Source organism: Misgurnus anguillicaudatus, chromosome 1 (genome assembly GCF_027580225.2).
Source record: "Misgurnus anguillicaudatus chromosome 1, ASM2758022v2, whole genome shotgun sequence".
In the NCBI taxonomy this organism is placed as follows: domain Eukaryota; kingdom Metazoa; phylum Chordata; class Actinopteri; order Cypriniformes; family Cobitidae; genus Misgurnus; species Misgurnus anguillicaudatus.
In genome coordinates this window covers 17,607,586-17,635,162 of record NC_073337.2, presented here as the reverse complement: position 1 = coordinate 17,635,162, position 27,577 = coordinate 17,607,586, and the positions used below count along the sequence as shown (strand labels likewise).

The window sequence follows — 27,577 nt, the reverse complement described above, 5'->3', positions numbered from 1 at the left end:
CCTTTATTGAAAATATATGTACGGTCTACTTTTCATGTCCAGAAAGGCAACAAAAACACCATCAAAGTAGTCCCCGTGACATCAGTGGGCCAGCCAGAATGTGTCGAAGCATCAAAAATACATCCTGGTCAAAAACAACAAAAATTACGAATTTATTCAGCATTGTCTTCTCTTCCGTGTCTATTTTGAAGTGCATTCGCGAGACTGAAGTCACGTGACTGCAGTGACGCGGATGACGTGTTATCCTCCAGACATGTTTGCAAAGTTTTTAGTTTCAAATTTACAGCGTACGTCTCCCTCAGACTGTAAACAAAGATCAGGCACAAAAAACAGCTGGATTGCACCAGATAACACGTAAGCTGCGTCATACGTCATCCGCGTCACTGCAGACACGCGACTCCAGTCTCGCGCATGCGCCCCACAACAGACGCGGAAGAAAAGACAACGCTGAATAAAGTTGTAATTTTTCTTATTTTTTGGACAAAAATGTATTTTCGATGCTTCAACACATTCTAACTGACCCATTGATGTCACATGGACTACTTGGATGATGTTTTTATTACCTTTCTGGACATGGACAGCATACCGTATGTAGATTTTCAATGAAGGGTCAACAAGCTCTCGAACTAAATATAAAACATCTTAAAGGGGACATTCCAGAAGACGTTTTTAAGATATTAAATAAATCTTTGATGTCCCCAGAGTACATATGTGAAGTTTTAGCTCAAAATACCATATAGGTAATTTATTGTGGCATGTTAAAATAGGCAATTTGTGGGGCTGAGCAAAAATGCACCGTTTTTGTGTGTATCCCTTTAAATCCAAACGAGCTGCCCAGGTGGGCGGAGTCTCAAGCGCTCCCGCTGTAGAGCTGACAGAGGGAGATTCTCTCACGAAAGAAGTTAGTGAGCGATGTTAAGCATTATAAATATGAACAAGTTTAAAAAGTCAATTATCTGTTTTATGCATACTAAATACATGTTTATCAGCAGATGGGGAACATTGTGGAATAAAAATAAAGACTTAAGGTCTCATGTTGCACTGGTTTTAAACAGGCATAATGAGTTTCAGCATGTTACAATAAAATACACGTCCACATACACTCAGAAGTTTACTTTTTGACCAAACCACACGAGCACATTTAAATGATCTGTAATAAAACAACACGTTTAATGCTTAAACTTTAGAGAAACAGATCAAATGACATGTTTAAGTTTATTGTGCACACATATTGAACACATTCGCGTTTCTGTCAGTCTCTCATCTATTTTGTAACTCCTCATTCATTTGAAACTTCAGAGAAACATTAAACAACATATTTACTTATTGTGTATGATAGTGAATACGCGTTGTTCACTCACTCTGTCTCGTGCAGTGCATTAATCCTCGTGTTCATTTATATCAACTTCAGAGAAACATATTAAACAACATAACTTACTTGAAAGCGAACCGTCGCGTTGCTCTCTCTCTCTCTCGTTCGTTCGCTCACTCGCTCTCTCTCTCTTGCACTAAGGTAACGTTAATCCTTTAGAACGTTAATTCAATCTTTAGAAAGATTATTAAAACTACAAGTTATAAGATTGTAGGCTCCTGTTTGTGTTTGATGGAATACAAACGCGTCATGCTGTCAGTCATTCTTTCTCTCTCTGTCTATCGCACTCGAGGTAGCCTCATGGTTGGATAGCGCAGTTGAAGGGGCGGTATCATTATAATTGGAGCCCTTACCTACGTCATGGGGGGAGCGAAATCCGCATGACCTATTTATTCACATGCTTGCAGAGAGAGCCTTACCAAAACAAAGTTACAGGGTTGCTATTTTTCATGTTTTCTGGGTTGGTAGAAGCACTGGGGACCCGATTATAGCACTTAAACATGGAAAAAGTCTGATTTTCATGGAATGTCCCCTTTAAACTGTGTTCCGAAGATGAACGGAGGTCTTACGAGTTTGGAACGACATGAGGGTGCGTCATTAATGACATTTTTTTCATTTTTGGGTGAACTATCCCTTTAAAAGGCATCCCAGATTGAAACCGGAACAAGTTGGTTGATAAAATGCTAAGAGAAAGAAGGTGACAACATTAAAAGCACTACAATATTTCTGTACATACATCTACCTTATACTAGATTATACATATGGACATCTGGCCCTAAATTTTTGACTATTAACAAACAAGTAACAGCATAAAATAAGATTTCAAGTGTGTCTTTCTCCATCACATTTGAAAAGACTAAACAACTACATAAAATGAAGCGTAATCTGAGAAGTTCGGCAACACAAAGGACCGTAGCGAGTCCCTTTCATTGCATTCCAGCTTTGGATTATTGCTGATTTGGTCTGACAGTTAAATGGATGGTAGTACCTCATGCTTCAACTGTTGAGCAGCACATTAACAAAGATGGACATCCGAGGGACCTTCCCGGAGCAGGAAAGGAATTACGGTAAGAGTCCAGCAGCCTATTTTATTGAGTCACGACCTCAATTTTCAAAGCTCCCCTTCAGACTTCCTGTAATGCCTAATTAATGGCATTACACCTTGCACAGAGAATGCAGGAATGCTGTGTATCTGATACAAATATCAACGGCCACACATGGTAACAAATAAATTCAGGAATGTCCCTGTTGAAAGGATTACCAAAAATACTTCACTATGGTTGGTGTAGAGCCTGGAATGTTCCGAAAACAAAAGAAGAAAAAGCAGAGGGACCAGCTAATAACTGGTTGCTTACCTTGCTTAACTATGACTGAATCCCAAAGGTATTTCTAGTGTTAATGTGACCGTGTTTGGAAAAGTTGTAAATCATGCTTATTTAGGCAGCAAAGCTTAATTCCAAATGTAAATTGCCATAAAAATGCAGTTAAACTTTATATTTGTTTACATTGTGCAACACTAGCTTATAAAAAATGCTTTTTTAACCTAATAATAACCACTAAAAATAAGTTGATCTTTAACCACAGGTTTTAAAAGAGAAGAGCTGTAAAAGAAAAGTGATGGTTTATTGGAGTGTAAACAAAAGTATTCAGACTGCCTTTAGTCCTGCTTGTTCGAGGGCCATGTTTGGTTAACCAGACCTTTGCAGGTCACTAGAAGCACAAGATAAGAGATTGTTAAGGGAGGACTGTTTCCCGTCTACATATGACTGTTCCCACTGCAAAACATTCGCCAGTTTCCTTTTCATCTGCACCCAAGTGATGAAAATTATGATTTAAGGTTATTCACACGGCAGCTCTATACAACCAATTGACACATGTCAATATAAGCATTAAAGTTTGCATACTTGCCCCCATAACAGCATGTATACTAGCTTCAGATGTGCAAATCTTACTTACATAGGAAGAAAAACAAACTTGCTCACTACAGCTTGCAACTCTTTAGCCTTATCTAATCAAAGTTGTGAATTTCAACCAGATGGACTAAATAAAGAAAGGACACAGTGTAAAATGTTCCCCATCCTGAGACAACCATATCCAGGTTCTGCCTAGATTCATAAAATGCCACATAAACCACGTTAAAGCAGAATTTGTCAGATGAGATGGAAAAAGATCCAAACGGACCAAAACAGTACATGAACAGTTCGAGATTCAGCCAAATCTAAACACTTCAGAATTAAAACAAACTTCACAGCGACACTCGCAAGATAGATAGCCAAGAAATGTTTTTGGTTGTTATGACTGGTGATGTGGACTTTGGGATTCATACCTAAAACAAAAGCAGTGTGGATTAATGTTATAAATATACATACACAGACAGCTGAATATCTTCAAGGTAGCTGAAAATGATAGTTCCTCTTCAAAGTTGAAAACAGAGATATACATTTCTTCTCAAAACTGGGGACGAATTACTCGTAAAGAGAGTTCCAAACATGCTTTACAGAGGTTATCGGCCCCATCAAAATAACAATGTGAAACAAAGTTTTGGTTTTGGGCGGATAGCCGGGTTGTTCCACAAGGGTCCCATAACTCACAGAGAGCTGCTAAATGAACACGGTCCAACAATATGACCCATAAATCAACAACCATAGAAGGAAGTAGAAAGAACCACCAAACATTTACAACACAACTACACTCTCAGAAAAATGGTACAAAGCTGTCAGGGGACAGCACCTTTCCAAAAAGTATACCTGTGCACCTCTAAAGAGTGCATATTAGTACATCAAAGGCATATTGGTACCAAATTTGTGCATATCTGTACTTAAATAGTATATTAGGACTTTTTTAAAGGGTAATATCCCAGGGACGGCTTTTGTACCATTTTTTTAAGAGTGTAGAAACGTTACGCATGTCTATGTATAAACAACCTTTATCAGCTTAAAACACAAGCATAATACAGGTGCATACACAAACACACACCTTCTTACTTAGACACTTTGGTCTGGGTAGAGCTTTCAAACTACATGCCATGCACCCTTACTGATGTTTACTTCATGTCCAGCAAGATCACAGCGTATTATTAGTGTGTAATAGCCCTCATATTTCCCAATAAACATTAACATTAAGACTTGGCCTGCACCCATTCCCAAACTACTTTACCCTGACTCAGCACTAATAATATAGACAGGATGTCTTTAGCCAAAGTAGACACAATAGTGGGCCTCCAACGGTTAATATCCGGAGGGCACTGGAGCTGGGTGGTACACAGACACTCACAGCTACAGTATGCACACTACAAAGTAAATAGGAAAGGAGCCAACGGCATACTATGCTAACAGGGATTATAAGGTCATGTGAGGGGATGTGATGTGTTGATCGGCACATGATAGTGGATGGTGGATCAGTTGGCATGTTTTGGAAAATGTACTGTACTTTTTCCCATACCTACAAACATGGCTGATCACATGCTTGTGTGTTATAAGATGTGTTCTTGTTACTTTACAAACTAGTGTTTAAATAAATACATTTTTTAAACTTATTGAAATCTACCCTTGGTTTTTGCAAGTGTTCATTGGAGAAGAACATGGAACCTGTGTGAGACAGATCTTTCACATACATTACATATGGCATGGGTGACCGATGGAGTGTAGTTTTATGTTGGATTTAATGATGACAGCTAGATTACACTGCACACAATATATCCACTTTGCTTATTCTACAAAAGTTACGTAACTTGACTAGAGTTACAGTCTACATAAGCCAACCTAAAAAAACCTAAAAAACCATGCGTTTTGGAATAGTTATATTATTCGATTCTATTTTAACCACAAACTTTGACTACAGTTGTGTCTACATAATCAAACATGCCTGTAAAAATGTCAACATAATATGCCAGTGGACCTGCAGGACACTTAAACAAAAAATAACATGATGGTATCATAATGTTTTTCGTTATGTACTCTCAGAATAATGGTACAAAAGCTAGGACAGTGACCTTTAATAAGGTCATAATATGTACTATTTAGGTACAGGTATACATTTGGTACCAATATGTATATTCGAGGTAATAACATGCAACCTTTAAGTACAAAGTTATACATTTTGTCAACTTTTTTGTCAATTTCAACATTTGTACCTTTTTCTAAGTGTATTAATGGTATTATTTAAAAGTACCTGTAAAAAAACATTGTATACGTAAGGAATAATTGACGACGGTCCGTTGAATTATTCGAAAATAATGCACACCCAAGGTGATAATGCGGCACGACAAAGTGTAGAGACTACCCAAATATAAAACATCACTTTACTAGTCTTCGTTTTTATATCTGAAGTTACCCTGTACATTATTACAACACAAACGTCCTAAGCATGTACATAGGTATTTACTGAAAGTTGTACATTTTAGTTTTTAATCAGTTATTATACATTCATCTTCATTACAGTATCAGATCAGCAGACAGACCGTAGCATATTGAGTATTAATGACAAACGTGCTCATTCTGAAATCTAAATAAATAATCATACTTTGTACCGTATGTGCATGCAATAATTTGCTGGTTTTATGTTATCTAAACTTACAAGATACCTAAACGTATTTAGAGAAATAACGCTGACCGTGTAGCTGAATGTCAAAAAAAACTTTATTTATATCCGTGTCATTAAAGGGATAGTTTGGCCAAAAACGATATTAAACCCATGATTTACTCACCCCCAAGCTGTCCGAGTTGCATATGTCCATCGTTTTTCAGACAAACACATTTTCTGATATTTTAGAAAATATTTTAGATCTTTCTGTTCATTAAATGTAATGTTACGGGGTCCAGCAATAGTCCACGACCTTCAAGTCCAAAAAAGTGCGTCCATCCTTCACAAATTAAATCCAAACGGCTCCAGGATGATAAACAAAGGTCTTCTGTGGGTAATCCGTGTGGTGTTGTTGTAGAAATATCCATATTTAAAATGTTATTAACGTTATAAACTACCTTCCGGTAGCGCCGCCATCTTAGACTCAGGAGAGAGTATTAGCGTAGTGTACGCACTTTTCTTAGTGACGTATGACAAATTCGGAGGGCGGGGGCACAGAGAAGCAGCAGAGAAACTCTGTACGCTGCGTAAGCTCTCATCCTGAATGCGCATCACTCCAAAATGGCGGCGCTACCGGAAGGTAGTTTATAACGTTAATAACATTTTAAATATGGATATTTCTACAACAACACCGCACGGATTACCCACAGAAGACCTTTGTTTATCATCCTGGAGCCGTTTGGATTTAATTTGTGAAGGATGGACGCACTTTTTTGGACTTGAAGGTCGTGGACTATTGCTGGACCCCGTAACATTACATTTAATGAACAGAAAGATCCAAAATATCCTCCAAAACATCCGAAAATGTGCTCGTCTGAAAAACGATGGACACATGCAACTCGGACAGCCCGGGGGTGAGCAAACCATGGGTTTAATATCGTTTTTGGCCGAACTATCCCTTTAACAGAACGCAGCAGACACACTTACCTTAACGTTTTTTATAAATCCATTTTCCTGCCCGATTAAAACATAAACATTGCCAATAACACCAGAATTAACAGTTAATTTACGTACACATATCCTAAAAATAATCTTGCGTGACTGATACGCTGTAAAGCGGGTGAATTTAAAACATGATTTTGAATGGAAGTCAATGACGCGCTCTGCCGGTTGGGTATACCAAGATGGCGGCTCGAACTCTGCGCTGGCTTCACCTCACGCTGTTACGTTAAGCTTTCTATGCGCAATGCAGTCATTTACATAGATCAGTGGTAGAGACGCTGGGTGTGCATTATTTTCAAATAATTCAAAAGACCAGAGTCACTTATTCAAAAACTTCCAATTATTTCCAAATGTGAAGGAAGGATTGACAGCCGATTATTGTGCAAAATTAATGCATACAATGTTAGTGTCAGTTTAGTTTTTGATATGCTTTAGGTTTGATTTAAAATAAGGTAATCTGCAGATTTATGTTGCTTGTTATCACAAATAAACTACTCTAAAGTAACTGTTGTTATTGATTCTTTGTGGAAGTTTACCGGAAGTTACATTTGTTCAACAAAAGCCGTTTGTTTATGTTGTTACTGTTGAAGCCGTCAGACATTACCACAGACATTGCTAAGGTATTGCTCTAGACTAGTGGTTATTTGAAGACATTTGACAGGTCAGGTGTGCGTTTATCGAAAAATAATGCATACCGATGGAACTTTTTCCAACCAATCAGAATAAACATTCAACAGCCACGTGGTATAAAAACGTACAAGGGTTTTCTTTTACATTTACCACAAGACACACCGTGGTATTACGATAGTACATGTTAGTAGCCTAAATATAGAGTATATGAATACAGAAAGTATTTAATATCAGGTTGTTACCATCAATACCGCCACTACTAAAATGAAATGCCAAGTAAGTTAAGGTAAGTTAACTTTAGACTCACCTCATTGGACGGTATGCTGACAACACCTGTCGACCTTCTCTTCTCTCTCAGCTTCCTTTTCTCGATCTGTCCTTTGCCTTTTCTGGCGCTGGGTCCTGAGCTTTTCTTTTCTTTGCTCTTGACGGGTGTTGGACTGTCTTTATCACTGTCATCTACACCGACCGGAGTCAAACAATCGGTCTGAGAAACTCCACTCAACTTCTCCGGCGTCTTCTTCACGTTTCCCACGGGCGGCTCGGGTGTCTTCGTCTCGTCCTCCAGCCGCCTAACGGCGGTTGAAGAAGAGGACCGGGCCACAGGATACGAAGACGAAACGCAGTTAACCGGGCTGCCGTTGTTATTCAACTCGGTGGTTCGCCCGGTAGCAGCGGCGATGTCCCCGAGCAACTTCGCCCTCATCTTTTCACGCTTGGCTTTCCACTCCTCCAAAAAGTCCGTTGCGCTAGATTTAAATCCACCCGTTGCCATGATTTCCTTTAATAACGTAACTTATACAACGACCCAACTCGCTTTGCAATCACCAATTATATACTTGTTTACATCCGCCACATTCCTTTGAAGTATTTGGAGATTTTTTTAAATAAACACAGACTCTGAAACAAACAAACAAAGTCAAACGATTTTGTTGGTAACACTTTCGTAAAATGTATAAAAAAAGCTGTCATAACAAAAACATTAGTCACAAATTGCTTGTCGCATGCACGTTTCACGAGGTCAGTTAATGTTATACTACACAAGTTTCGTTCCCGTGTTCGTGTGTTGAAATTACCTCTTTAGTTCGCTGACTGTTAAAAAGTTCACCCAACTGTTATAAACTCGCGTCAGACAACCAGGAACTGTCGGGTATATGTTATCTCAAACGAAAGTTTCCGATAAAGCTCACCTGTGTGCTCTTCAACGATCCTCAGGAGTTCAGGTGAACTGAAAGCTGGATTCAAACGGACAGGCGTACTGGAGCAACGAGTCCTGCCCTCTGCCGAAGAGAATTTCCGAACATGTACGAAGGTAAACGGAAAAATCCGAAGGGAAGAAATGACTAGGGATGAATGAATGGACAGCAAAGTGGTCGACAAATTACTGTTTTTCTTCATTTACTTTGACATTTGTAATACTTATTAAATTCATATTCGTATTTCTGTTCAAATTCGTTCATTATTAATTTCTATAAATAATTAACAAGTTAATTATTAATAACTTTGTGTCGTTTGTTTGCATAACTTTTGTTATTTTTTACCTTGCAAAGTTTTTAACTGTAGCTTACACAACTGTGATGTTTCCAAAACACAAAGCTTCAGACATGGCCATCCATCCATCTATCAAATCAATGGATTTGTCCCTATATGAGTATTAGTCAGTCTGCATTTTTGTAACAGGACTGAGTTTTTAGCAAATACATGAAATATAACTGCATTAAATATGTGCTTAGCATGAAGACACTAAATTCTACTGATTAACCTTTTTTTTAAGAAACTGATAACATCAAAGAAATAATATTGTTAAAAGGACTGAAAATTTATATTGGCAATATTATAAAATATACAGAAAGAAAATGAGAAAATTAACTTTTGAACTTCTTTTGATCCGAAGATCCAGATGATTTAACTTCCTCTTGAAAATGTGACTTGTGGAATATTCCCAGGTTTTCAGAACGTTTGGGTAACATGACTAAATGAAATCCTAGGGACATGACTAAAATGTGCATTTTATCTAAAATATTATGCCTTTTTTAATAGTAAAAATATTTTAGGTAAAGATGAGATATAAACCCACACAAAAATGCAAAAAAATAAAGATATCTGAAGAATTATGCTTTATATTTAAAGAGCAACTATCGTCCGATTTATGATTTTACATTTCTTTTGGTGTGCAAGTGTGTATTAGTACGTCCTTAATGATATGTAAAAGGTACAAACCCTAAGGTAAATGATGACAAAAGTTATCATCTCCAACGTAAATCTCTTTTCTTGGACTACAACAGGGCAACAGTTTACTTCCTGGGATTGGTGATGTAGTAAAGACCGACATTATCATAATTCCTCCCGCTTGGACTCCCAGTAAGTTAACTCCTATCAGCATTGCATTAGAAGGAAATCTTTCAAACATGATAAAAAAGCGAGCGTCACTTTCCAGCTGATGTCAGAGGTATTCAGTCCAATCACAACATACAGATTAGCTGGCCAATCAGGGACACAGAGCTTTTCAGATTGATGAGTTTTGTACAAAATCAAAGCGTTTGAGAAAGGCAGAATATCCAGAGCTACACAAATGTATGGTATGTGGAAAATAATGAATTTTTGCCATTCAGAGTTAATTCAGGAAAAATCTGTCCAGTTTATATATAGCATCTCGTGTACAAAACAGTGTAATGCAATGCATTTTAAGAATGTTTCAGTATGCTTTGGGGAAACTCACTCATCTGTCCCTCATTGCTTTGGCTCTGGCTCCTGCACAAACTTTGCTTCCCTTTTAAGTAAATTCCACTTAGCACTCCTATAATGCATTTCCAAAGGAGCAGATAAGTGAAGAGTTACTCCCACTTTGGGAATTAAATTTAGTTTGCTTTCTTATCATTCACAAGTCTTTTCTAAAAAGCTGTTTGATATGTTTGGTTCACTGGAGTGATACATTCGTTCTCAACGTGCGCTTATACATCTCTTAGGAGATGCAAGTCATTTTATGACTTAACAGCTATCGATTTACTTTCCATGATGATACACTCACTTAACCGATTTAATTTTCCTATGCATCTTGAAGCGAAGAAATAAGAATTTGCATGCAAAATACTTAAAAAAAGTAAATCCCACAAAAAACAACTATATTTGGAGCAGTATAACAAATTAAACTGTCTTATTGTCACTTTTGCCATATCTGAGTAGCATTTTAACCCACTATTCACTTTTTTTGGACTGGAAAGGGATGATTCGTGTATCCCCCCTTCATTTGCTGAACACAAATTAAAATATTTTGAAAAAATAAGTTGTAATCAAACCGATCTAGGGCACAATTGACTTCCATAGTTTTTTTCCTACTATGAAAGTAAATGGTGCCCCAGATACAGTAGCTACAAAAGCTCCACAGTCTTGCTAAAATGTCAGGTTTTGAGAAGCCGCCAACATTTTGTGTTAGATCAAAACTTGCATTCCAGTAGGTGTGCACACACCTCAACTACCTAATACTTAATAATTAAAGCAGCTATTTCGTAATAACTCGTTTTTAAAGTAACAGTGTCAGCAAGATCACAATCTGTCCATTTTATTTCACATACAGTAAAAGCTGCAGAGTGATTGTGAGGATCGCATGCCACAGCTTTCTTCAAAACATTCCACAATTTTTTTTACTTGATTTACGTCTGTGCTCTGCTCGGGATGTTCCAAAACATAAATCATCTTCTGATGCCGTTCCTGTAGTAGTCAGCACTGCCCATGTTACCTTTTATTTTGACTAAACCCAGCTGAAGAGAAGCCCAGAGTCTGAAATCTCCACAGTGTCCAAAAATCAGTATGCAAAAAGAGTTTGGGAGAAATACATTGCTTCTGTCCGAGATTTCTCAGTACGCATCAGATGAGGCCACAAGAGCGGAGGAGCCACCAAATTTATAAAAGAATTTAAAAGTACAAGAAAACTATGTATATATGCAAGAGATATACTGTACATTTAGCAAGAAAAGTGTTTAAATTGTACTTGTAAAGAACACTTGAGGTCACACGACAGCCAGAACATTGTGGATGTTTGTCCAGTTTGTGCAGTATGCATACTGCACCCATACAGAACAGTCAATATGTAGGTATGTCATCTATTTCAGTATGCATTGTTCTGTATACAATTTCAGACACGGGTAATATGAATAATACGGGAGCATAAAGAATCACAGCTATGGTGTTCATTGGTTGAGGACCTTTTTTATTATGACTCTAAAGTTCTGCTTTGGTCTCACTGCCTCACACTTAAAAAAATTATCATGAAGTTTAAACAACTTAGTTTTGCAAGTAAATTCAACATACTTTATTAAGTTTTGACCTGTGAATAGTTGACATAACTTGTTGAAATTAACAAGTTGAAATTGTTTAACTTAATTTTGTGAGTTAAAGTAGCATAAAATATATGTTGGTTTGACAAAAATGCACCAATGAAGGGTTGGGATGATTTGAATACTCATTAGCTTTATGTAAACTGTAACAAAAATGTTGGTTCAATAAAGTTAGTTACCTGGTTGCCTTAAAATTTTGAGTTAATTCAACTCAAAAATATTTGTTAACACAGTAGGCTATACACTGTAAAAAATACTTTGCTGCCTTAAAATTGTTTGTTAAATCAACTTGGATTTACAAGTCATTTCAACTTACTATTATTTATCTTGACTAGAGATGAGTTGTTATAACTACAGGTGAGTTGTTATAAATTATAAATTTAAAATGATAAATTATTAAAATTAACTTTTCTCAACTATATTTTATAAGTTGTGACAACTCATCTTTGTTGACATGACTTGTAAATCTGAGTTGATTTAACAAAAAAATGTAAGGCAGTAAAGTATTTTTTACAGTGTATTTTACACAACTTTGAGTCAACCAATATTCTGTAAGTCAAATAAACTCAAAATTTTAAGGCAAACGGGTAACTTACTTTATTAAGTTGAACCAACAAATCATTTTTTTCACTGTATGGTTATAAATTCTGGTCATTGTGAATCCCATCACCGTTGTAATCAGTACAAACGGTATTCACAACATTTTGATTCTCCATTTCCCTCCTCTACTGATAACCCATAACTATGGCATCTGCGGGGTGCCATCTGCAGAATAGGTCATAGAGTTTGTCCATATTTTAACTGGTCTGATCGGAATTTATTCGAGTTGGTGGCACTAGGAAATAATTTTGTCCCTGAAAATGTCAAATGTTTTCTTATTAGCATGTTAGACTTGTCGGAATAGGAATTTTAAAAATTACAACATATTAAAAAGAACCAGCTGTACTCATTTATTTCCCCGAATGTCAAATGTGCATCATTAATAATTCAACAAAGAAAAATCTTGTGCTCGCATGATCATTGACTCACCGTATTAAAAAGTTACACAGGATAATCTGGATGATTGTTTTGCTTTGGTACTCCTCTTTATCATACATCAGATGGTTTTAGGTATACTTACAATCGCCTCCACTGAATCTGAGAATAACCATAAGTGTGCAGCTTTGATTTTCCAATACAAAGTAGCAAACAAAATCAAAACCAAAGCCAACTTGGCATGATCAAGAACTAAACTTGGCAAACATAAAATATTACTTAAAACTTGAGCAAAGACAATCACAAACATATGGGCTTAAATACACAATAAAACAACAAAAACAATAAACAACAATTGAACAAACACTAATCAATAAGAGTATCAAAACTACAATAGAAACAAAAAATGATAATAATAAAATACAAGAAATAAACAACAAACAACATGAACAAATACAGGAAAACAAAAAGACGAACAATCCACCATTGGGGTCAAAAGATTAAAGGAAAAGTTATTTGGATAGAAAAAAATATTTAAACAGTAACCTCTTGAATACAAAGTTCATGACAAAAGTTGAAATGTTAAACATAACTTTGCACAGACAAGGTTTCTATCACACCTGTCTCATGCTTATACATACAACTTTTAAGTTATATGCACTTTTGTTCACTTTTAAAAACAGATGATGTTTAAATTATTAACTTAAAGCAAAAATTCGGTATTTTACACTTAAAGCCCTGTTTTCAGATTGTTTATGATGAAATAGAACGGTTTTGACTGAAATTTGGACATATGATGCCGGTCCGAGAATTTTTGGGTGTTTGTTGTATCACCTCCCACCTCTACAATGGCTGCATAGGTGCACTGGAACAATCCTTCCTAAAATGCATTAAACTTTCGTTTACAAAGACGTGAAACTCACCGAGTGGTCGGGGGTGTTCACTGGTGTGCTCGCACAAAAATCGCTGCAAAAGATGCTTTCCAACAGGTGTTTTACCATTCGTTGTAAACTTGTGGACCTATTTTTCCAAACGCCTCACACTCCACAAAGTTCCCGGCGTGGAGTAATACCGTACCTCACAACACATCTAATATAAGTCAATGGAGTTGGACAAAAACTACGATAAAGCCTGTTGGAATGAGTCTTTTGCAGCGATTTTTGTGTGAACATATCAGTGTACACCCCTGACCACTCGCTGAGTTTCACGTCTTTGTAAACGAAAGTTTAATGCATTTTAGTAAGGATTGTTCCAGTGCACCTATGCAGCCATTATAGAGGTGGAGGCTGATACAACAAACACCCGAAAATTCTCGGGCCAGCATCATATGTCCAAATTTCAGTCATAACCGTTCTATTTCATCGCAAACAATCTGAAAACAGAGCTTTAAGTGTAAAATACTGAACTTGTCCTTTAAAAATAAACAAAATGATGCCATAGACAAACCATTTTTGGTTCCCCAAAGAACCATTTAGTCAAAAGTAAAATGTTTTTATAGTATGTTTGAACTTCTTTGTGCAACATAAAAATTCTTTAAGGACCCAAATAGCTACAGGATGCCCATAGAGACTCCGAATAGATCCAGACAAATGTGACAGGGGAGCAAGAGATGAGGCAGAAATCATAAGCTGCTCTCTGGGTCTGCGCCAAGCATCCGGCCTCAACCCGCTATACCCTGAACTGAGGTTCACTGGAGACTTCTGATTTCAGGCTATCACCGATAACTGAGACTTCGCTCCATCCACACAAGCAGAAGTTAAAGAAGCCTATAAGAGAGCTCAACTGGGCAAATAATCCTTTAATTTCCTTGAGCTTTCGATATTTTACCTCATTACAGATAAATACAAGTGTACAACGCAACTGGGGATGTTGTTTTGAACAATGATGTGTTGCCTGAAAATCTGCATTCCATGATAGTGACATCACCCAAAAAAATGTCTAAAGTAAATCACAGCAACACAGTAAAAAGTGAAAATTGGATTATCTTTCAAAGTAAAACTTCAAGTAATTTTTTTAGTTGAATAAGCTTATTTGTTAAGGTATTACAGGTTGATTTTTTTAAGCATATCAAACGTTCACTTTGTATACCTTGCCTTTCAATAATGTATAATAGTCAGACCAGCTACATCTTTTGCATGAGATGCTTTATGTTGGGAAATGAAGTATTAAAGGAAATATATCATGAAAATCTGACTTTTTCCATGTTTAAGTGCTATTATTGGGTCCCCAGTGCTTTTATCAACCTAGAAAATGTGAAAAAGATCAACCCAGTAACTTAGTTTTGGTAAACCATTCTCTGCAAGCATGTGAAAAAAAATACGTCATTGAAATTTGGCTCCCCTTGTGATGTCAGAAGGTGATTATACCATCCCCCCAATATGCACTATCCAACCACGGCACTGCCATTTAGTGCAGATGTCAGCTCATTTGCATGTTAAATGACACACCCAAAATGGCATATTTTTGCACACACCTACAAAGTGCCAATTTTAACATGCTATAATAAATTATCTGTATGGTATTTTCAGCTAAAACTTTACATACGTACACTAGGGACACCAAAGATTTATTTTACATTTTAAAATAGGCTTGTGAAATGTCCCCTTTTAAATAGCATGTAAAATAAATAAAATCCTGTAGCTCAAAAGGTAGAGCATTGCATAAGCAGAGTAAAAGGTCATGGGATCAATTCCCAGGGAACACATAAACTGATAAAAGCACAGCTTGCATGCACTGTGAGTCACTTAAAAGCGTCTGCCAAATGCATAACATTTAAATTGGAGTGCATTATGCATGGCTGACCAATTTAAACGGTAGTATGTTGTTTTTACATAACCTCAATATATTTCATCATCAGTCTTTCCTTTGTTAATTCAATCAAGTGATCAATAGTGTACAGGTAATTGCATAATATGTACTTGCATATGAATTATTGTAAAAATATACTGTTTGACTGCAATGTGACCATGTTGCTGCATATTGACAAATGCAAAATCCATTTGTTTCCAATAATTCCGTTAAACTGGAAACGGTTCAACTTATCTTGTTCACATTAGTATTGGTCAAGAATCTTATTAGATTAGAACCAGAGGAATGCGTGAGCTATCTACAAGATAAAAAAAAGACAGTAAATGGAGTCCCATTGCATGACTGTGTGCAATTACTGCCCATTGCAGCACTTATCCTATGAGCATTATTTGTGCTTAGACGCCACAACGCAACACACAGCGTTTGTTTTTACCAAACACGTTTATCATTGTGGTCTTTCGAACAGCCTTGTTTTGCCATGTGTCTGGTGTTACACAGAAATGACGAAAGCATTTATTCGAGACGTTTTAGGATCAATGCTGTTCCACTGTGAGAACATTGATAAAACTCCCCAAAGGAAAGGCCAACATACTTTATATACAGAAATGCAGGTCTTATGCAAGAGCAGACAAAATAAACACATTACAGTCTCACAACACTCATCAAGAAACTATTTTCCTGTATTTCCTGTTAACAAAACCATGCCAGACTGAGAACTGATTGGAGAGCAGGTTTAATACTGAACGGCTCTGTGTTGTGCCATCTAGTGGGGAGAAGTATAAACGAAGTGAAATAGGGAATCATATGTAGTTAACCAGGGATTAATTTCTAGCCAATCTGATATTTCAGGATTTAAAATATGTAATTAGATGTATGCCATATTTCAACCTTTTTTCAAGATTTCCAAAAATTTTACAGACTTTGGTATAAAAACATGATGAAAAAACAATACCAGAGAAAATGTACATCAATTAATTCTGACTACATTAACGCTATAAAGGACAATTCATTCACTTCATATCTATACGTGACCCTGGACCACAGCATCAGTCATAAGTCTCAAAGGTATATTTGTAGCAATACATTGTACAATACATTGTATGGGTCAAAATTATTGATATTTAATGCGAAAATCATTATGATATTAAGTTAAGATCATGTTCCGTGAAAATATTTAGTACATTTCCTACAGTAAAAATATAAAAAATGTATTTATCATTAGTCAGGGTTCCCACTCCAAGTCAGTTTTCCCTGACTTTCACTAACTCAAAAGCTAAATTTCCATGACCTATGACTGGGATGCCGTGATCCTGGATAATGTAGTGTACACCTTAAATTTGTAAAAATAAACAGTGCCAATAAGCATCTGTTTAAATTGTAATCAGTGGAGGCTTGGACCCAAAAATTGTATTCCTTACGTCACAAGTTATCAAGCAGATTACATTTTGATAAATGGAAACTGAACTTTAAAGCAACAAACTAATTTTTTTTACTTTGAAAGTCAGGGAATTTTATATATCTTTTGACAATGCCTGGAAAATACCTTTTAAAATTCCATGATATTACAGAAATTCCAGGAGATTCAGGGAATTTTATTTATCTATGACAATGTCTGGAAAAGACCTTTTAAAATTCCATGATATTCCAGAAATTCCATGAAAGTCAGGGAATTGTATATATTTTTTGACACTGTCTGAAAAGACCTTTTTAAATTCCATGATATTCCAGAAATTCCATGAAAGTCAGGGATTTTTTTTGACAATGCATGTAAATAATTTAAAATTCCATGATATTCCAGAAACTCCATGAAATCAGGGAATTGCATTTTTTTATAATGTCTAGAAAAGACGTTTTAAAATTCTATGATATTCCAGAAATTCCATGAAAGTCAGGGAATTGTATATATTTTTTTGACAATGCATGGAAAATAACTTTTAAAATACCATGATATTCCAGAAATTCCATAAAAGTCAGGGGATTTTATATTTTTTTGACAATGCATGAAAATAACTTAAAATTCCATGATATTCCAGAAACTCCATGAAAGTCAGGAAATTTTATATTTTTATAATGTCTGAAAAAGACCTTTTCAAATTCCCCGGTATTCCAGAAATTCCATGAGTCAAGTAACTGTATATGTTTTTTGACAATGTCTGGAAAAGACCTTTTAAAATTCCATGATATTTCAGAAATTCCATGAAAGTCAGGGAATTTTATATTTTTATAATGTCTAGAAAATACCTTTTAAAACTCCATGATATTCCAGAAATTCCATGAAAGTCAGGGAATTTTATATTTTTTTGACAATGCATGTAAATAACTTAAAATTCCATGATATTCCAGAAACTCCATGAAAGTTAGGGAATTGCATTTTTCTGACAATGTCTGGAAAAGACCTTTTAAAATTCCACGGTATTCCACAAATTCCATGAGTCAGGTAATTGCATATGTTTTTTGACAATGTCTGGAAAAGACATTTTAAAATTCCATGATATTCCAGAAATTCCATGAAAGTCAGGGAATTTTATATTTTTTATAATGTCTAGAAAAGACGTTTTAAAATTCTATGATATTCCAGAAATTCCATGAAAGTCAGGGAATTTTATATTTTTTTGACAATGCATGGAACATAACTTTAAATACCATGATATTCCAGAAATTCCATGAAAGTCAGGGAATTGTATATATATATTTTTGACAATGTCTGGAAAAGACCTTTTAAAATTCCATGATATTCCAGAAATTCCATGAAAGTCAGGGAATTTTATATTTTCTTTGACAATGCATGGAAAATTACTTTTAAAATTCCATGATATTCAAGAATTCTAGGAAAGCCAGGGGATTTTATAATTTTTTGACTATGTCTTGAAAAGACCTTTTAAAATTCCATGATTTTCCAGAAATTCCATGAAAGTCGGGGAATTTTATATTTTTTATAATGTCTAGAAAAGACCTTTTAAAATTCCATGATATTCCAGAAATTCCATGAACGTCAGGGAATTTTATATTTTTTTATAATGTCTAGAAAAGACGTTTTAAAATTCTATGATATTCCAGAAATTCCATGAAAGTCAGGGAATTTTATATTTTTTTGACAATGCATGGAAAATAACCTTTAAAATACCACAATATTCCAGAAATTCCATGAAAGTCAGAGAATTGTATATATATATATATATATATATATATATATATATATATATATATATATATATATATATATATATATATATATATATATATATATATATATATATATTTTTTTTTTTGGACAATGTCTAGAAAAGACCTTTTAAAATTCTGTGGTATTCCTGAAATTCCATGAGTCAGGTAATTGTCTATGTTTTTTGACAATTTCTGGAAAAGACCTTTTAAAATTCCATGATATTCCAGAAATTCCATGAAAGTCAGGGAATTGTATATATTTTTGACAATGTCTGGAAAAGACCTTTTAAAATTCCATGATATTCCAGAAATTCCATGAAAGTCAGGGAATTTTATATTTTCTTTGACAATGCATGGAAAGTTACTTTTAAAATTCCATGATATTCAAGAATTCTAGGAAAGCCAGGGGATTTTATAATTTTTTGACTATGTCTGGAAAAGACCTTTAAAAAAATTCCATAATATTCCAGAAATATAATGACCAGTGGGAACCCCAATTAGTAATATGTGTTGCTTAGGACTTAATTTGGACAACTTTAAAAAACACATTTCTCAATATTTTGATTTGTTTACTCATATTCCAAATTTTTAAATATTGTCCTATCCACACCGAATATCAATGGAAAACCTATTTATTCAGCTTTTTAGATGATGTATAACTCTCAATTTTAACAAACTTATGACTGTTTTGTGGTTAAGGGTCACATGTTAAGTTGATCAAAATGAAAAAGAAAAATCAAATCACAACGCACAGATTTTTACAATGTACAAGTTTATTTTAATTAACTCTCAGTGGTTGGTAGTCACAGCACAGCTTGCACGGATGAAGCCACACATCTATTCAACAAGATGATGGGAAATTTAAAAAGAAAAAAATTAAAATCCTAAACCAAAAAGGAGACAGCTGACAGTCCGACTACAGCGACATTTTTTTCCGACTACAGTATTTTAAGTAAAAGGCCACTGAAATGCATAAAACAAGTTTTCGATGCATGGACTTCATCTGACGTGGTAGCAAAAACCAGACAGCAAGACTCCTGACATGGTATTGACAGTGCATGTAGACTTTGTAAAAGGACTGGGTTAGCGATATCTAGAAGTTTCTTTTAGCGACAACACCTTGGCTAATACTACAGCTTTAAAAAACAAAAAACAAAACAGAAAAAGAAGGAAAAAAATAAAAAGAGAGAAATAAACAGCACTCTTCCAAAAAGATAATGAATTAAATGTGTGAAATGTAGTGAAGCAATTATATTATCATCTCACAATTACCGTGAACACTTTTTTAAAATGCAATGAAATAAAGAACGCACTGAACACGTGCAGCCTTCCCTTTGAAGAGGGCGGCGCTATTGTTATTCAATGACTATAAAAGAAGAAGAAGAAGAAGAAATTAGTTAAAACACACTTTTTTGTCCTCTGGAGTTGGTATATTTCAATAGTAACAGATAGGGAACCATAAACGCATGCCTTGTGTGCTGGTCTCAAACAATACATACAGGTATATACAACTTCACTCAAGTACCTGCTAAAACAACGTGCGGAGTACAAGATATAAACCATCGACTACACTACAAACTTAAAGAAATGAGAGAATAAAGGAAAGGCGGAGGGGTGAGCGATGGAAGTGTCAAGGAAGTGAACATTTACTAGTGATGGACTCATTATTAAAGCATTTTTTTTATACGAAATAAATGCATATTGCACGTAAGTGAAAGCTTCGATTCCACAAGGTCCACCTGTACGGTAAAGCCAGGGGGTTTTCAACAATCTCTCGAAACGCAACGAGATCCCGAGAGCAAAAAAAGTGTGCAGTGTGTGTGTGCGTGCACGGCAGGAGGGTAAACGGGGTCGTGCGCCAACATCGTGGAATGCCGGGAAGTCTTCTGCTGAGAGACAGTGCCTTCGATTTGGAGGCGGGACTTCGTGCGCAACGGCGATTTGAGAGGACAGGAAGAGGAAATAGCTGCAGAGCGCTGCGCGTCGCGTCTATACAGGAAGAAAGAATAAAGAGCAGAGCAATGACAACAAAAAAAAGTTCACAAAAAAAGTGTGGCACAAATAAAATCAGGTGTTCTGTGACAGCCAAGAGAAGCCGAGTGACGTATGTACAACTAAGGCTTATTGGTTAAATAGTTTTTCGCAGCCTTCCCCGCCCGTAGTTTTCGATGCCGGTCGTCTATAGCTTTATATCCTTAGTTCTGTAAACTCAGTGGTTCTGTGTGGGCCGCAGACTTGGGAATCGTGAGGTGAGCGGACTGAATGGGCGTTCGGTGAAGCAGGAAGCGAGGGAAAGCGAGAGACTGAGAAACGATAAGGGAGACGGAGCCTTCTGGTCGCTGTTGTCTGGTATTTCTATCTAGGATGTGCAATACCGTTAGACACTGCCGTTGAATTGGAAAGGTTCTTGTTCTATTTCGAAAGCTTGCTAATGACTCGAATCAGCGCTCCGTTTTCATCCTTTAGTCTCTGGTTGTCTGCTTTCAAGTCCGGTAGCATCTGAAAGAGAGGAGAAAAAATGGATGATTTAGATTAAGTGTTGTGACAACAACCATGACATTGATGTTTCATAATTGCCAGCTCCTTCCATTGGTCACCAATTCCTGTCTAACACAAGACCCTTTTCCACCCACAGGATGATGCTGAGTCCTAATCAGAAAAGGAAGATCTAGGTGGGAAATTGAGCTAAAACCAGTTGGTCTTCAACCAGAAATTGATGTCAGACAAATCTGTTTATACTAAAAACGATACAATGATATTGGATGATATTCCATCACTGTAAAAAATAAAAAAGTTGGTTCAACTTAAAAAGTAAGTTACCTGGTTGCCTTAAAATAATTACTAAACTAAAGTTGAATTAACTCAAATTATTAAATTAAATTAACTCAACATTTTGGGGCAACCAGGTAACAAACTTCTTGTGTTGAACCAACAAAACTTTTTTACAGTGTGTGCCACATTGAACTATGGCTCCAAATGTTTTTCATTCATCTGTCTGAAACTATTATTTACAATTAAACAACATTAGTTCCACCCGTCAGGTTATATTTGACATCAGAATGGACAAATTAATTGCTTTTCAAGTTTTATTCATGACCGCAGCATCAAAAGCAGCCCATGAGGCCTAAAGATGCTAATCACATTGCATTGGTTGTTAAAATATGTGACCCTGCCTGTGAAAACCCATCCAAAGTCCTTTTTTGAGGTTTACTGTTTTCATCCTAAAAAACCTTAATATTTTTTATACTGAGTAAGGTCATGTAAAAGATTGATATTCCACTTTCATAAAAAATCCAGATAATTTACTCACCCTCATGTCATCCAATATGCTAACGGTTTTTTTTTTTTTTGCTCAGTTGAGAAGAAATTAAGTTTTTAAAAAAAGGTCTTATCTAGCAAAACGATCGTCATTTTCGACAAGAAATACAAAATATGCCCTTTTAAACCACAACTTCTTGTCTTGCACTAGCTGTGTGAAGCGCCAGCGCGACTTTATGTATCGCTTAATGAGGTCGAAAGGTCACGCGTTACGTATGTGAAACACACATTTGCGGACAAGATATTAATTTGTATCATTCCACATACAACAATGTTGGAACGGTCCTCTTTCTCAACACTTGTAAACACTGGGGCGGTAGTTTCGCATACGTAATGCGTGACCTTTCGAAGTGTTTAGGTAATCAACACGATCTCACTGAAAGTCGTGTTATAGTCACGAAAAATCTGAGTAATTTAATCGCGTCCATGGCACGAAATTCAGCTTTTTTTGTGCCTTGAGCATAAATGTCTTTGTGGTGTCACTCACACAAATTTCTATAAATAGTTTTTCGTGCCCGTGGCACGACTTTCTTTTTTGTGTCATTTTATGTATTGTTTTCTCTTTTTTCTTTTCTTTTTTTAAATCATTGTCGCTTGTGGTTGGGGTTAGATTTGGGGTTTGGGTTAGGATGTAATTTTTTGTATTGGTTTCAACATGTTTTTCTTTAGCTTTTAAAACTATTCTTGTCTGGAGTTGGGGTTAGAGTTGGGATTTGGGTTAGGATGTCTAAAAATGTAACAGAAAGTGATTCTACCCCCAACCCCAAGCGACAATGGTAAGAAAATAGGAAGAAAACAATACATAAAATAAAATGAAAAAAGTCGTGCCATGGACACAAGAAACTATTTATAGAAATTTGTGACTCGACAAAGACATTTGTGCTCAAGGCACGAAAAAAGTCCAATTTCGTGCCATGGACACAAACAAATAAATAAAGTTTTCACGACTATAACACAAATTTCTGTGAGATCAGTCTGTACGTAATACGTAAGGTCACGGTAGCGTGTCACACGCAACTTTAAACTGCATTAAAAACTGTGAACTGTTGAGGTCAAATAAAGTCTATTAAATTGAGAAAAAGCCTGAAATGTTTTCCTCAAAAAAAATTCTTCTCTGCTGAAGAAATAAAGACATAAACATCTTGGATGACATGGGTGTGAGAAAATTATCTGGATTTCTTGTTATGAAAGTGGAGTAATCCGTTAATGTGAAATCAGTGATTGAAATCAAACTAGATTTTTGATCCTGGATTTCACAGACAGGGTCACATATATTCTTACATTACCCTATAGGCAAGTTTCATAGAAATGTATTCATTATAAGGCTTAATTTTGCAGGTCTACTAATCGAGCACCTGCTCCCACTCAAGAACCAGCAGCATTTTGGTGGAAAAGGGACCACGGAGCCACACAGCACGAAACAACTAGCAGGCACACTGCAGATCAATTGAAAACCGTAGCCATGCACTCCCCTCCACACACACACACACACACACAGAGTCTCTTTGTGTGTCCTTGACAGGCCAGAATAAATAAAGGAACACAAGAGCGGCCCAGAGTGGTACTTGTTACCTAACCCGCTTCACTTGAACACTGTAACCTAAGGACTGGAGCACTGCTGCATAGATTTGGTGAAGGAATTTGACCCACTGTCCTCATTAACCGACTGTCACACAGACAGGATACGTGCACTAAAATCATCCCTGAGGGGAAATTTTAAAAACCTGTGACACCGAGGTTTGCGAATGCATTTGCGTGATTAAGACAAATCAAGATGACAGTCAGATGTTGGGTGGGTTTGAGCATTGTCTAGTTAAGTAATAGTAAGTCATCGTAGCCTTTATTTGGCTGGTTCAGCAAGTTGAATCAGTGGTGGTACTTTGAGGTACCGATATGCACCTTTTAGGTACTTTCTGAAAAGGTACCGCCCCCAGTGACAGCTTTTGTATCTTTCTTTCGGAGCGCGTACCAACTACTGCCACCTGCTGGTACAGAAAGTTATCGCATCTCACATAGGCGCAGAACAAACATGCTACTTGGCCGCCATTCGTTGGTGTGCCAGGGCAACTGTGTCAGGACCCAAACACAGACAGCATGTGGCCAATTGTGAGCCGACATCACAGTTTGAGGTACTTCTTGGTGTCGGATTGGTGTGTTCCTACCCTACACTCTAAAAATGTCTGGGTTATTTTTAAGCAATGTTGGGTAAATATTGGACACTGCTGGGTTAAAACTGACCCAATACTTGGTTGTTTTAACCCAACTGCTGGGTTATTTAACCCATGGATATCTAACAAAAACCCAACATTGGGTCATTTTTAGAGGGCAAGTAAAACAAACGTAAACAACTAGTTTAGCATTATCCTCCTAAGACCTGGTATGTCCACATAGGGCTGTCACAATGATTAAAGGATAATTCCGGTATTTAACACTTTGAGTCTCATTTCTGGTTTGTTTTGGATGAACTACAGTGATGGACACAGACATTTTGACAATGGGTCGAGTCTTGACTTTTCGACTCATTTAGAAGCGTCTTTTGACTGCTTCAGAATGGAAGTCAATGGCCATGCACAAACATGTCATTAAAACAACACTTAACGTTCATTTTCAAAACTGTACTACTCACCTTGCAAAATATTTTATTTAAATAATCACAACAATGTGTGAAAATTATTTCATGAACAAAAAAAGAGAATTAAATGTCAAAGCAACAGACATTTAATTGTCATAACCGTCAAAGCCATAAAACAGGCAATTAATCGTCATATTTGTCACAATTTATTAGACAATGAACCATCAGCCAAATTTCATAATTGTGACAGCCCTAGGTGGACATCACATTTTTTGTTGTGGGCACCATAATACTTAATTCTGTATTACTGGAAACTGTTGTACACAAACAATAAAACCCAAGGAAGTCACAAAACAAAAGATGAACAAAACAAAACAAAACAAAACATACTGAGAAAAAAAAACTACTGGCAAATAATTTCTATTCTGTATTTACCAGCTCACATAACGCAAGTAACGAATGTAATATCCAGTGTGCAGCGACAATCTGTAGATTAAAATGCATGAATTTTCAGAAGCCATGCAGTCCAGATTAGCCTCAGGCAGAGCAAACATGGCAGATCAGCTCCTGAATCCAAAGATGTGAACTTGGCATTGGGGAAAAGCACCTCCAAAGAAATCCAAAACCAAAAATTGTTTATTTAAAAAAAAAAAAAAAAGGTCAAGCACCTCATGCATGATCTCTAGGTCAACCAAATGGATTTGAACTTTGCACTTCACAGCAATACATTCGAGGCTAATTGCTCAAAATTTCTATTAAGATAACAGTACAAGTTATTACTAAGAAATTGAGTTTGTTAATAACATTAATAATATACCACTGTAATAAAGTTTTAAAATGAAAATATAAAAAAATATTTAATTTCTTTTCTTGATATTATTTATGTTATCTAACAATTTTGTTGAATCCGTTAAAATAAAATATGCAATATGGTGTATATTTTAATACGTCATTTTACTTTAACTTGTAAATACCTGATTAATATTCAAATTTACCCCCAAATCTATTTCTAAGCAATAATTGTACTGTATGAAAAGAATCTCTTCTTTAAAGCAGAGAGGACTGAGGAAGGTAGAGCGCATCAGCTCAGACAGATGCTGGCACCTGCCTTTATATGGGTGTGGGCGGAGCTGAATGAAGCATGAGGAGGGGTGTAAGGGGAGATGGGGGCGGGTCTACAGGTCTGCGGCGGGCAGGTGGCTGCAGCCCTGCGCGAGTTTGGAGAGCACGCGGGCCAGCGCCCTGTTCTCCGCCTGCAAACGCTCATTATACTGACGCAGCGACTGCACCTGCTTTACCTGAGGAAGATTCTACAAGAGAGAAATAACACACAGACAAAAAGACAGAGAAAAAGAACGACAGAGGAGAAGAAATGAGATACATCGGACAAAAGCGAATGGAAGAATGAATGGAAGAACGAATAATAGACAAGTATTAATAACAGAACACAGACAGGAAGAGGGAGAAACTAATCCAATGAATAAATAAAACCAATCGAAGATGAGATAAAAAAGGATCAAATAAATAAATTAACAAACATTGTGGCAATATGAAATTACTGAAATACTGAAATGTAAGGAAATAAAAAAGAAAATTCATCCTAAATTCTGTTAGTTTTAGTGGAATCTTCTTTCTATTGGCCACCACAACTGTACCTTCATTTAATAAATGATAAAGTCGCCAACACTTGACATTCAGGTAAGAATAGAAATTTCAAATAGCATTCACAGAACATTTACACTTAAATCTGTTACATCTTTTCTAGGAAAACAAATGCAGACAATATCGCCAGTACTCAGGGTTGTGTTTTGCTGGGCGGGAACGTAAACTGAAGGCTATTGGTTATATGGAAAAAAAGTATTTCGTAAGTTCCCGCAAGTCAAGACCCCACCCTCCTGTTTCAATAAAAAAAATATGCAAACACAGGAAAAGAAACTGATTTGGTAAAGTACACGCAAAAGTGCATCCTTAAAGACCAGACAAACAAAATTACCTTTAATTCCTCTTCCATTTCAGAGATCTTCCTTTCTAAAGCTCTTCTTTCCTGCAGACACACACACACACGGAGACACAAGTTGGCACACATGGCACATGATCGACCCACTATCACTTTCGAGAAAGGTACACACAGAATCATAAGAAAGCATCAAGTGAATGGAAGTCAAAAATGAGTGAAGTACGTGAGGGAAACACAAACTGCTTGGTGAAGCAAAAATCAAAGACAGAAACCTACCTGGATTATTTATCCTCTAAGTCTAAGCACATTAGGATAATAATACATAATGTGTAGGTCATGGAGATTACACACTAGTGTTTTGTTGCAGCTAACTGGTCAGTGTTCACTATGAATAAATTATGTAATTAGGATGGGCATTGATAACTAAAAGGAAGAAGTTTATTTTATCTTAGAGGCCATTTCACGTGACTTGAATCATGGTTGAAGATTACCTTAAAGTATTTTTGAAAATATGCTAATTTTCCAGCTTCCCATGGAGTTAAACATTTGATTCTTACCGCTTTGGAATCCATTCAGCCGATCTCCGTGTCCGGCGCCAGCACCTCCAGCACAGCCCAGCACAATCCACTGAATCTGACCAGACCACTAGCATCGCGCTCAAAAAACCCCAAGGAGTTCCGATACTTTTCCCATTTAAAACTTCTGTAGTGACACTGTGCGCTAAGCCCGACAGAAAACTCAAAAGCTGCGATTATCTAGGCCAGTGGTTTTCAAGAGATGGTGCCAGGGGGGTCCCAGTTTTATAACATTTTATGAAATACATTAATTTATCATGAATTCTGTGTAATTAAACCTAAAAAATACGGCAACTAACCAAAAGCACTACTTTTTTGTCACAAATTTTCTTTGGGGGGCCGCGAAGG

The 27,577-nt window shown here is 36.3% G+C and overlaps 2 protein-coding genes and 1 long non-coding RNA gene across 15 annotated transcripts in view; 1 reads left to right on the top strand and 2 right to left on the bottom strand.

The window, feature by feature from the left end:
* pawr (PRKC, apoptosis, WT1, regulator) overlaps positions 1-8,855 on the bottom strand; it is an 86,893-nt gene extending 78,038 nt beyond the window's left edge. Inside the window, exons 1-2 of one of the 2 annotated variants that reach the window (XM_073867466.1) lie at positions 8,716-8,855; positions 7,833-8,425 (exon numbers count right to left, since the gene is read on the bottom strand). In XM_073867466.1, the coding sequence (XP_073723567.1) occupies positions 7,833-8,300 (468 nt within the window). In that variant the 5' untranslated portion in view covers positions 8,301-8,425; positions 8,716-8,855. Of the gene's footprint in view, positions 1-7,832; positions 8,426-8,601 lie in introns of both variants that reach the window. The other variant, XM_073867469.1, reaches the window with a different exon arrangement.
* On the top strand, positions 7,481-8,964 carry LOC129432398 (uncharacterized). Its single transcript, XR_012369525.1, has 2 exons — positions 7,481-7,811; positions 8,741-8,964. It is a non-coding gene; the product is annotated as an uncharacterized lncRNA (long non-coding RNA).
* A 10,598-nt stretch (positions 8,965-19,562) lies between these two features.
* The window catches only part of ppp1r12a (protein phosphatase 1, regulatory subunit 12A), a 77,762-nt gene continuing 69,747 nt past the window's right edge, over positions 19,563-27,577 (bottom strand). For 7 of the 12 annotated variants that reach the window (XM_073867429.1, XM_073867457.1, XM_073867459.1 and 4 more), the window contains 3 exons: positions 26,691-26,741; positions 25,806-26,007; positions 19,563-21,306 (listed from right to left, as the gene is read on the bottom strand). In XM_073867429.1, coding sequence (XP_073723530.1) covers positions 25,873-26,007; positions 26,691-26,741 — 186 coding nt within the window. In that variant the 3' untranslated portion in view covers positions 19,563-21,306; positions 25,806-25,872. Of the gene's footprint in view, positions 21,307-25,805; positions 26,008-26,690; positions 26,742-27,577 lie in introns of those variants that run through there. The other 5 variants (XM_073867447.1, XM_073867434.1, XM_073867441.1 and 2 more) reach the window with 2 other exon arrangements.